The sequence below is a fragment of the Rhipicephalus microplus genome, chromosome X (assembly GCF_043290135.1).
Source record: "Rhipicephalus microplus isolate Deutch F79 chromosome X, USDA_Rmic, whole genome shotgun sequence".
Lineage (NCBI taxonomy): Eukaryota > Metazoa > Arthropoda > Arachnida > Ixodida > Ixodidae > Rhipicephalus > Rhipicephalus microplus.
In genome coordinates, this window is record NC_134710.1 from 84390665 (window position 1) to 84403472 (window position 12808).

The window sequence follows — 12808 nt, forward strand, 5'->3', positions numbered from 1 at the left end:
ATCAGCAGCCTCACCTCCACAGGTCGCTTGCTTCAGTTTTCCGGGAGTGGACTTGGAGAGCGATGACCAGGCTGCCTTGAAGGTCTACGTGGGCTGGAGGACCGGTAGCGCATAGGCGATGGTGACCGTGACCGGTGTTGGCGTAGATTTGGCGAGTTCTGGCACGTGGACAAGTACTCCTCAATCTCCGCTGGTCGTTCGCCGTTTCGGGGGCACAGTGCATACGACGGGAAGCCTCTTAATCCAGCCCCTGTCGGTAAGGACAGAATCTGTACAGATGACCCGCTTCCCCACAATGAAAACACAGAGGCCTGCGCTCGTGATCACGCCAGACGTCATTTTTCCTGGGCCTACGCTCCACATAGTGATGTGTGCTACGTGCTCCTGGGGGCAGATAGGTAGCTGTTGGTTCCCGTGGACGAGGTGCCCTGCGTGCCGCAGGTGGGAAAGCAGTCCTCGCCATCGCAACTGCTGCACTGCTGTGTACGGTGGGTTGTCTGACAACCTCAGAGTATGTTCGGATAGGTCGAACCGGCTGCAGCTCACGCTCTGGTTCTCGTATCACCTGCCTCAGTTTGTCACGAACAACGTCCGTAATGAATAGTGCAGTTGGAGTCTGGGGCATTTGCAGTCTGCTCAGTTCTTCTCTAACAACTGATCTAATGAGCTCTCACAGGGCTTCATGGTCGTTTCGCACGCCTCCGGAAAATACCTGTGCAGATGCGCAGGTACCTGTGCAGATGCGGTTGGCTAATGAACACTTGTGCCGGTGTTACCTGGGTAGTCATAGTGGTGGCATCCATCGTTTGAATTCCCCTTGGTGTGAAGTGAAGAGGACCGAACTCAGGTGAGTCACCTCGAAGACGGCGACTTGCCCTCTGGTGTACAGGAGTCACTTCCACGGGGTTGATACGCTGGTCGTCGGGGCTACGCTGTCTTGAGCTTGCGGGGCTTCGATTCATACCCAGCACCTCCACCAGAAATGTAGCGATGCTGAGGCAGACAGGTTAAAAACAAGCGTATTTATTAGGGCGAACTTGTGCCCACAATTCTAAAGACTATGGTCGTCAAGTCCGAGTAGCCGAGTGGCACAGATCCAACTATCTTCTTCGTTGCCCGAGCGCACGAACGCGTGGCGCATGCCAGCCGGGTCTTGCTTGTGCTCTTGCCACGATGATTGCGGCGGGCTACTTGAACGTGGCCAACCTGTCGCGGCAATATATTGCGTGGCGAAAGCTTAGAATCGCACCAGCGATCAAAAGATGTGAATTGAGCAACAAGTGGGTGTTTGAAAGACCGACTCGTTGCAAAGCACTCACACGTATTCAATCATCATCACCAGAACAACCATCAACAAAGTGAACACCTGGGTAGGTTCCCGTGTTACTTTACGGACGTGTGTACCGGGCCCTTCACTCATTCACAAAAAAATTACGGCATATTCACGGGGTGAATGATGATGAATAAGCGAAGCTCCGGAGGGATTCATCGGTAAACTGTGAATCTTCCGTGTAATTCGCCCAGTCGATCATCATGTAAAGACGTGAGAAACGCTGAGTGTGTATATACACAAATCAACTTTTATTTGTTCTTAGACGATGGATGGCTTGCGATGTCCCTTGCCTCGCGCGCTCGCACATCGGGATTCTGTCTGCGAGCGCGGGCTGCTGCCGCCTTGCGCTTTCTCCGCTGTGCAGCCTTATCCATCCGGCGACTCCGAGCGCGCGCCAACAGCGAACGGATTTTATTACAACGCTCCCCCTAGCGTACGTCGCCGCACTAAATCGAACGATTGCCTTCAACCAATGACACGCGCCATATGTGACATCATTCCTATTTTATAAGATCTCGCGTCTTTCATCAACTACAAGTACCGCTTTCTAGTTTATAACATCTTGCATCTTTTCATCATCAGCTACAAGTACCACCATCTAGTAAACACTACAAGAACTAAACGAGAGGTGGCTACATACAGGAGATGGTACCGCCATCTAGTGAACACTGCAAGAACTAAACTAGAGGTGGCTACATACAGGGGACGGTACCGCCATCTAGTGAACACTGCAAGAACTAAACTAGAGGTGGCTACATACAGGCTACAGGGGACGCACAGCCCACGCCCTAAGGAGCTTCGCCCTTAAAAGGAATAATTATGCTGTCATGGGAACTTAATCGATGTGCTTGCAATAGGCAATCAATAATGCTTTGAAACGGCTAATGTTATGCACAGTCGTTTGTTTCCATACAATTACGGTTGAGGTATGCACTGAGAACTGAAGCAGGCTACCAGTTTAGAAGGAGATGTGCACGAGGTCCAATTTCACTAACGCGATCTTCTCTTGAAAGCAAAGCTCAAGTGTCCTACAATTTTCCCCCTCTAAAAGCTCATTTTGTGAAAACGTTCTTACGGGCCTTCAATACTTCTTTCATCTCTGAATCCCGGTCCTCGAGGAGCTTTAAGATTGCATGATGGAACTCATCAATACACATCTGAAAAACAAATGTAAAAACATTTACTTTGGTCACAACTCCTCTTTCCAACTTGCACTACATAAAATCTTATAAAACCTTACTTCCTTCAGACAAAATCTAAATAAACTATCTAAACTTCAATTGTTCAAAAGGCTCTCACCCTATAAAAATTGCTACACACGCACATCCATGCGCAAACACACACACACACTTACACACATATATGATACACTGTGCAATTATAAAAACATGTATTTAGTTGTGGAATAATCTGCAATATATATTAAAAACTTCTGTAAAAACAAGCACTAATACAAAAAAAGTGTGCCAATCCCAAGCACTTCAAAAATTAGTTTAAACAAAGCGTTCACTAGTACTTGCAAAAAATGCTGTTTTTAGCAACCATTTCCAAAAGATGCAGTCAGCATAACAAGCATTGAAAAGTGAGTGAGTTGGTAAGAATTCGTCTTCTAGCGAACTGCGCAGCAGACAGGACACAAAGAAGCAACAAAACGAGACAGATGAGCGCAGTCAACGTAAGTACATTTTTCACTGTAACGTCTCTCTGAACCTAAACATGCGGCCATAGGTGGGAAAGCTAAAATGGTTTCCACAAAGTAACTTAATTTAACCTCAAAACCACAAAGGGAGGCAAGGTTCAAATTATGTTGAAAGCTAGAATTTCTGTGAGAGAGGTTATTCGCTTGATGCACGAGTTTGTATGAAGCCAGACACTCGGCGATGTAACATTAGAGCTCAATCGTTGCCGCAGCTGTTTATTTGCATACCCTCTGCTCCTGAATGAATGAGTCTACAGTATAATTTCAACTTTGCCTAATGCCTAAAACAAATTTTCTATGTCACTATATATATATATATATATATATATATATATATATATATATATATATATATATATATATATATATATATATATATATATATATATAGAGAGCTCTGGGCAGTTGTAGTGGTGTTTTGTTACATGTAATGTCATATGGGAGACTTTGTTGTGGAAGTGTACATATGCTCACTCAGTTGGGAATGCTCCTTGTGTCTTTTTACCTCCACTGCCAAACACTTTATAGCTTTTTTTATTTCTAAGTTTGTACTACAGGGTACATTGTAATCTAATGGCTATTCCACACATGATCAAGTCACAAAAGTCGCTTCATAGTAGATTGTCAGAGCCATGCTTAGGGTGAATCATTCCCCAAGCTGTGCAATGGCAACCCTAGTGCACAAATGCACATACAGAGTGAATACTATCTCAAAAAGATTTCACTTTCAGGTTGCTGTGCACTGACAATAGCTTTACTGCAGCATGTCTGCTGGTATGGCACTAATACCTCTGTAGTTTTTGTTTAGCACAGCACTTACAACTGACAACCAACTTTCATGTTCCCCATTTTCTTTAGTGCAACAAAAAGATTACCGATCAAAATGTCTAAACCTAACTCAAAAAATGCCATGCAACATGTATTCATCAGACTTTTTCTAGCTGCAGCACCAATGAAGTCGAACACACAACACGTGCAGAAAATAGTGGTATGCACGCACGAAAGTGATTCTTCCCCCTTATCATCATCATAAGCCTAACGCCCACTGTAGGGCTAAGGGTCTCCCATGTTACACCAATCAACCCAGCCCTGTCTTTCTGCTTCCACGTTATATCTGCAAACTTTTTTATCTCATCTTCCCACCTAATTTTCTGTCTCTTTCTCACGCGTTTGCCTTCTCTTGGAATCCAGTCAGTTACCGTTAAAGGGGTACTGGCACAAAATTTTCCTGCCGAGATAGCCTGCAGGATCAATTCCTGTGAATGTGTGTATATAATCTTCAAAATATCAACAGAAAATATAGCTCGTATGATAGTTTACAGGAACATTGAAGTTTTAATTTCGAAGGTGTTGACATTATCTAAAAGTGACCCCATGGCCTCCCTTACTTCCCTCATGTCACTTCGCTACAGTAGTCAAAAAACCAGTTTTTGCGGCATTTTCCTTCAGCAGTCTCAACTACACGCGAGTCCATGGCTGCGGCGCATGTGCTGAAAGTTTTGTGTTTGGTGACACTGCAGTCTCATTTCCTGTTCGAAAGGACTTTTTGATGCATACCATGTGGAACTGCATCAAGGTTCTGTGTGCTGACGTGGTCAATGGCTGCTCATGCTAGATGCTGATAGTTGTTCCTCTAGCAGTTGCTTGTCACTGCTAGGGGTGTAACCGAAACTGAAACTGGTCGATTATAAGGAGCCTGTAATTAATCATCTGTCCCATGCTGAGGCAAATAATGCGTTGTGCTATGACTAAGAGGGTCCCATTAACACATTTTAGCAAAAAAAAAAAAAACACGAGGCCAAAATTTTTGTGTAAGTACCCCTTTGAGGACCAGCGATTTTCCTGGGGACACACCACGTGCCCAGCCCATCTTTATTTCTTTGTGATTTCCACAAGGATATCCCTAACCCCTGTTTGTTCCCTGACCCACTTTGCTCTCTTCCTGTCGCTTAACATTAACCCCATCATTTTTTTTTCTATCACTCGCTGCATCATCTTCAATTTAAGTTAAAGCTCTGTTTAAGCCTCCAGGTTTCTGCTTCGTCGGTAAGTACCTGTACGATGCACCTGTTATATACACCTTCCTCTTCAGGAATAGTTGTAGACAGTCAATCATGATTTGAGGATGCTAGCCAAATGTGCTCTATCTCATCCTTATTCTTCTAATTATTTGACTCTCATGATTCAGCTCCACGGTTTCTATCTGTTCTAAGTAGACATATTCCTTTACAACTTCCAGCGTCTCTCCACCTATTGCAAAGTGCTGTTTTTTTGCGGGAGTGTTGCACATAACTTTAGTTTTGTGCATATTTAATTTTTAATTTTCAGACCTACTCTACTGCTTTCAGAGTCCACTTCAGTAATAATGAGCTGTGATTCATCCCCTAAGTTCTTCATCAATGCAATGTCATTAGCAAATCGTAGGATGATCAGATACTCTCCATTAACTCTTATCCCTAACTCTTCCCAATCTAGGGCCCTGAAAACCTCCTGTAAATACCAGGTGAATAGCATTGAAGTGATCGTCTCTCTGCATTACACCTTTCTTAATTGGGATTCTATCGCTTTTTCATGAAGGACTATAGTGGCTGTGGATCCACTGTATACTTCTTCCAGTATGTTTATATAGGCTTCAACGACGCCCTGATTCTGTAGTGCTTGAATTAATGCTTGTGCCTTGACTGAGTCAAACGCCGTCTCGTAATGTATATAAGCTATGTAAAGGGTTGGTTGTATTTCACCCATTTCTCTATTACCTGATTGATAATACGAATATGGTCTATCGTGGAGCAGCCTGTAAAAACTCCTGCCTGGTCCTTTGGTTAATAGTACTCTAATGTCGCCTTAACTCTTTCCTTACCGTCCCATAGAGCATCGATCACTATGGATCGATGGTTTTAAAAGCCCCGCCAAAAACAGAAATGCGCGCTCGCGGACTTTTAGCGCCATCTGGCCGGAAATATAAGAACTACTCTACACTACTTCTTTTTTGTTTCGCTCTATCGGTGGGAGCTCCCGCGCAAGAAAAAACAGACAACGGAGGAGGTAGCGTCGTGTTTCGCAACATGGCTCCGAAAGCGCATCGCCCGCTGCTGAAGAAGAAACTTTGGAAACTTGATTCCGCTGCCTCTACTGCTCATGATCTTGATTTGAACTGTAACGAGGACTCTGAAGAAGAAGTTGGATCATCAGATTTCGACTCTGACAGCGATGATTCATCTCCACAGCCCGGACCTTCAACCCGTGTGTCAAAGTAAGCGTAGGTCCGGATGTCGATGTTGTTTTTATAACGTGAGCGTGTTTCGTAAGTGATGACACTTGTTTACGTTTTCTTACTAGGGTGTCAACTACCTATGGAGGCGATATTCTGCCGAATGCAGCATGCAGAGTCAAGTTCTTACCTAAACGAACACCTGGCGTACATCTGGATTTGACGCGCCGGAGCGAGACGCGAAGTTTTATACGCGCACTGGACATGTTTATGATGTTTTTCACTGCTGAATTGGTTTCAACTATCTGTCAGTACACCAACAAGTACGCTTGGATGAAAATTTTCGAAAAACCCAGCTACTCAGAAGCAGACGGCTCTTGGCTTGAGGTCACGCCGCCGGAGATGTTGCGGTTCATTGCACTCCTCATTTACATGGGTATCGTGCAAGTGCCACGCCTTCATATGTACTGGAACACTGGGTCAATATACGGTGGTCTCCTTCCAGCGCAAATCATGAGTAGGAAGCGTTTCTTTTCTCTCCTCGCTTTCTTGCACGTCTCTGATCCGGAGGATCAGAGTACTGCATCAGCCGGAAAACTGCGGAGTGTGTGGCCACTGCTTCAACATATCAATGAGGTGTCAGCACGATTTTTCCAGCCATGGGAAACCATTGCAGTAGATGAAAGGATGGTGAAATCGAAAGCAAGATAGGGAATGAGGCAATATATTCGTGATAAGGTGACGAAGTGGGGTTACAAATTGTAGGTTTTAGCTGAATCTGAAACAGGGTACACTTTACAGTTCTTTGTCTACACAGGTAAGAGGGAGACACCAGGACCACATGGGTTGGCTTTTGATGTTGTCAGTAAACTTTGTGAAAAATACTTGGAACAAGGGTACAAAATTTACATGGACAATTTTTATACATCTCCTGCAATGCAAAACGCTGGCATGTGGAACGACAAGAAAAGATCGCCGAGGCTTCCCTGGCGATCTGAAAGAAACAAAATGGGAAAGGAAGGCTGAGCGGGGGGACATTCTGTGGGTCAGGGATGGAAACATCTTGTTTCTCCAGTGGAAAAAGCGCAAGGCAGTAAATCTAATGAGTACAATTCACACAGCGAATGAACACATATCGGCAAAAAGACGCCAAAAAGTGGGGAACCGATGGACTGAAAAAACAATAAGGAAGCCCTTGTTAGTACATGACTACAATGCAGGCATGTTGGGGGTAGACAAATCTGACCAGATAATTGGAACATACAATGTCCTTCGGAAATGCGTACGATGGAGGAAAACACTGTTCTTCCATTGTATCGACATAGCCTGCGTAAATGCCTTCATTCTTTTTCAAGAGCATCGCAAACAGCATCCCGACATTCCTGAGCTAAATTTGAGTTCCCGATTTGATCAGCTTTCTTTCCGAGAGATGCTCATCCAGGAAATTTTGAACCTAAATGATCAACCTGTCAGAGTTTCTTATCTGCCACCCGACTGGATTCGGCACAAGCTGGAAAAGGTTGGCAGCCGAAGAAACTGCAAGTTGTGCTACGAGAACACTAAAAATGAAGTGAAAACAAATGCTTTTTGCAGCACCTGTGAAGCACATCTCTGCTTTACCACCACCTGCAACTGCTTCTCCAAGTGGCACATGCGTCATGGGCGCTAATATGAGAGCCCGCTAAAAATATACTTTTTATCTGAGAATGTTTAAATTTGGAAATATTACTCTTGATATTACAAGCTACAATTTGTATATTTGTTTTGTTTTAATCTGAATGCTGTAATGTATAACAGCAATTTTATATCTTCTCTTGTATACTTTCTTCAGTTTTCCTCAAATTTCAGAAATAAATTATGAAACAATATGAGGTTGTTTACTTTGAATTTTATTGCATTATAAAAACACGTGAATGGGCTACATTTTCATATAGAATAACCCATTGTACGCACAACAGTTTCTGATAAAAAAAATATCATGTAGACACACATTGAAAAGGCCAGTTTTCTACGGTAAGAAAAGAGTTAATTATATTAGCAATTACTTTTGTAAATAGTTTGTGGAGAACAGACAGTAAGCTGTTCAACCGGTAACTTTTCAAGTCCTTGATGTTTCCTTTCTTATAGATTAAAATGCTGTTGGCATTCTTGCAAGATTCTGGTACCCTCCCCGTAAAGAGACATTTTGTATACAGAGTGGCCAGCTTTTTTTCATAAACAATCTCGGCATCATCTTTCAAAAAATCGGGTTTTACCTTTTCATCACAGTGGCTTTGCCTCTTTACATTCCTTCTAGGACTTTCCTTACTTCCCCTGTCATTACTGGTAGGATGTCGAATTCCTCCAGGCTATCATTGCTTCTTACGATATCATCCTGGTTGTTTCTGCTTCTGTACAGCTCTCTGTAGAACTCCTCCGCCACCTCAACTATCTTATCTATATTAGTTGTGACCTTGCCTTCCTAATATCTTAATGCCTTCTTTATTTTTTCCAATGCACGGTTTTGCCTTCACAGCTTTTAGGCTTATGCTCTTTACAGCATGCGCAATTCTCTTCATGCTATACTTTTTAAAATCAGCAAACTTACGCTTATTGATTAACTACAAATGCTCTGCCATCTCTATTACTGCGATAGCAATTATATGGACACTCTACACTGGATTTTGCCGCCGGCATCGGCGTCACCGTCACTAATATAGGTATATGTATCTATATATATGTAAACAGAAGAAAAAAATGATAAAGAAAAAGACTGCGGCACGCGAAGTCGAACGTGGGACCTCTGAATTGTGAATGCGAGGCGTTGACCACTGAGCCACCGAGGAGCACCTCCTTCAACGTTCAAACGGCAACCTATTTATATCTGCCACTTACCGCTGTTGACGGGCATCTCGGGGGGAACTATCGTGTTTTCAGCATTACCAGCAAGATTGCGCAATGAGCACGCGTCACCACATCATCACGAAGCGGCGGCACGCGCTCTCATTTCTTACGCGTACATTGCCCTACGGAGAGGAGGGGGTGGACGCTCACTCACACGCTCTTATCTCGCGGTGGGGAAGATCGAACATCCTGGCTGGCGTTAGACTTTCACTAGAACGATTCTGTCGTAGTTACCAGGCGCACAAAGGTCACTGCAATGGTTGCACAGTCTCCGTTTGCAAAAATGGTGTGCTTTTCAGACACAGCGAAGTAACAATTGAGATGCTTATTCGCGTTCATCTGTATCTGTGAGTACGTTTCGTGCTTTATTTCTGCGTGACAAATGCAGGGCACGTTTCGATCTGCTCGCCATTCTGCGCGTGACCTTCCCATTTGTTGCTCTCGCATTCATTGCTTCGCCTTTGCGGCAAAACTGTGCCTTTTTTTTTTGTCCGTTGCAAAACCTCCCACATGAATACACCAATTAACCCTCAGTCCTCAATCTCCTTCACCTGGGAAGCAATGACCAAGGGGAGAGTAATTACACTCCAGCAAACAAGCAAAGCCATATCTATATGAAAGTAACACGTTTATCAAGCCTGCATAACTGCGTATGTGTTCAAGCACTATGATATGCTGTGCATACGTGCCATAGCCTAAAACTGGTTCCAGGTTCTAATACCCCTGTCACACGGCCACCAACAAACTCCGTCGAACACCGTTAACGTAAATCTCTCCTAGGGAGTTCGACGGAGAAGGAGTTGTGGCAGTGTCACACGGCAATGAGAAGGTTGCAACAGTTGCCGCAAGGGGGCTCAGCTGGCGCTGTTTGATTTTCGGAAAAGCATTCTAATATCATCTCTATTGATTTTTTTGTGAATCCTTATTGTGCGGTTTTTACAAAAAAGCACTATTAAGTAAGTATGCGACTAACAAACCATTAAAAAATAATTTAAAAAAAAAACGCATTTGCTAAATTTACCAATCCTGCTAGTGATGCTGGCGCCATTGTGCTTTTAGTTGTTTTTTTGCCGGTATACATGCTCGGTACGAAAGTTCTTATGCTCCCTTGCCTCGTGAGCGCACATATTGTGTTCTTCAGCCATGAGTGACACAGCGGACGACATGAGGAAGTAATACAATATTGCGCTGGTAATGACGTTGATCGGCTGGCGCCGGCCGGCCCGACTCGCGAGGCACGGTGTGTAAGGCATCGGTGTCGAGAGCGTAAATATATGTAAACACACACACGTAGTGATTGAGTACTACAACAAAAAAACATTTAATACTGCCAAAATGTATTATTCTTTCACTGCAGCCACTTCGTGCTCGAAATTTTTCTCTGACCTCTAGACTGCTTGGGACGAGAGTACCTCGTTTCGCTGCGAAGGGAGATCGTCGAACGTCCTTTGTGAAATGCTCTGTTTACCTTCGTTTGCGCAAGGGTGGCCGTGTGACATGGACCGCAACTTCGTTGTCGTAAGGCCGAGGGAGTTAAACGGTCTTCGCGGGTGCCCGTGTGACAGGGGTATTATATAGTAATTGCCGCGAAGGCAGCACCAATTCTTAGCGTCATCTCATTTTACCTTCTAATAAGCATGGAATGCAGAAAAACATACAGGCTTTATTTTGAACATGAATTATGGTGCACTTAAACAACAGCAGGACAGAAGTCCAAGAGACTGCTGTGCACAGCACCACTGAATGCCCACAAATCGTGTGTTCTGCATGCCCCGCCGTGGTGGTCTGGTGGCTAAGGTACTCTGCTACTGACCCGCAGGTCCCGGGATCGAATCCTGGCTGCAACGGCTGCATTTCAGATGGAGGCGGAAATGTTGTAGGCCTGTGTGCTCAGATTTGGGTGCCCGTTAAAGAACCCCAGGTGGTCGAAATTTCCGGAGCCCTCCACTACGGCGTCTCTCATAATCATACGGTGGTTCTGGGACGTTAAACCCCACCAATCAATCAATCGAGTATTCTGCATGTCTACAAAGCAGAGTGCCATACTGGTTCTCACAAGCAGTGGCGTGAATTTATAAAAATCACTAGAAGGGACACGCATCCTGCCGTGGTGGCCATTTTGTTTTCATAAATATACTTTTGATAATTATGTAAAACTATAATCTTGCTTTCAAATATATTCATTTCTATAAAATCAAGCGTCTGCACTGGGTCAAAAAAATAGTAAAAGCGTACTTTGCATGGCAAAGTTAGTTTCAAGTTACGATCCCCAGGCAGACTCTAAAATATTTCTACCAGACATGCAAACTTGTTTCCAGTCAAAATGTTAACAGTTTCTTGTTATATTGGTAAAATACAGGTTCGTTCCACATCATGTGTGTGTGTCGGTTAGAAATATATGAAACCTGCCACGACTTACCATGAAAAATTTCTCTTAAAGCCCTTTTACGCTTATGGGCGATTTCTTTTATTGCGACAGCAATTATATGGACACTCTCGACGAAATTTTGTCTCCATTGTCGGCGTCACGGTCATTCCCCATAAATGCATATGTACCATTATATATGAAAATGCAAGAAAGAAAAATAATCCAGAAAAAGACTCCGGCGCACGAAATCGAACGTCCGACCTCTGAAATGTGAGTGCGAGGCACTAACCACTGAGCCAAAAAGGAGCACCTCCAACGTTCAAATGGCAAGCTATTTATATCTGCCACTTACCGCTGGCGATGGGCATCTTGGGAAGAGGGCGGGGGAACTATCATGTTTTGAGCATTACCACGGAGATCGGCCAGACAGTCACCGCCTCTCTTATCTCACATGTGTACTTTGCCCCGCGGAGAGGGGGCAAGGCAGGCAATCACGGGTGTGCTCGCTAATCTCGCGGTGGGGAAAATCGTACGCATTTGGTTTTCAGCAACGATTCTGTTGTAGTTACCGGGCACACAGAGGTCATTGACTCGTTGCACAATCTCCATTTGCGAAAAGAGAGCTCTTTTCAGACACAGTGAAGTTACAACTGAGACGCATAATCACGTTCATCTGTACGTACGTTTCGTGCGTCATTTGTGCGTAAGAATTGCGGGGCACGTTTCGATCTGCTTGCCATTCTGAGAGTGACCTTCCAATTGGTTGCTATTGCGTTGACTGCTTCGCGTTTGCGGCAAAGCTGTGACTCTCTAAAACACTACATAGTCAATAAATCTCATTCATACCTCATTGTGAATGGTTTTCGACAAATCGAATTGACACAAGTAAATAGCAGTGGATAATCTCATTTACTTTGCATTAGAAAGCCCAGCATAAAATTTGTGACACATCCTAAGTATCATTTCAGTAAGCGCATACTCCACAGTGCCTTTTAAACGAAAAGCAGCTTTTGCTTTCGTTCTTCTCTTCTGCTCAGTGTTAGTTTCATAAAGATAAATATGACTTTTCCAGAAATAAATTTCAAGGGGGGACACTCTTTCAGCAGCTTCTCTGTGGACTAAGAGTGAACAGACTACCCTTTCGCTTATTTGCGTCAAACGAATATCCTTCACGACAAACCTTTCCTATCACGAAGCAACCCCGATGATACTTAGATAAATGTACGGACATCAAGTAACTTTCTACACTAAGTACTAGCATCAAGTGTCTGGTAAAGAGTTCACAACAGGCTTTGGGAAGGTCACTTTTCCAGT

At 44.0% G+C, this 12808-nt stretch overlaps 1 protein-coding gene across 2 annotated transcripts in view; it reads right to left on the minus strand.

Annotated features, from left to right (window-relative positions):
* Positions 1-12808, minus strand: part of LOC119176178 (uncharacterized) — a 181353-nt gene that overhangs the window by 156903 nt on the left and 11642 nt on the right. For both annotated transcript variants that reach the window (XM_037427333.2, XM_075877242.1), the window contains exon 5: positions 2409-2490. In XM_037427333.2, the coding sequence (XP_037283230.2) occupies positions 2409-2490 (82 nt within the window). The remainder of the gene's footprint in view (positions 1-2408; positions 2491-12808) is intronic.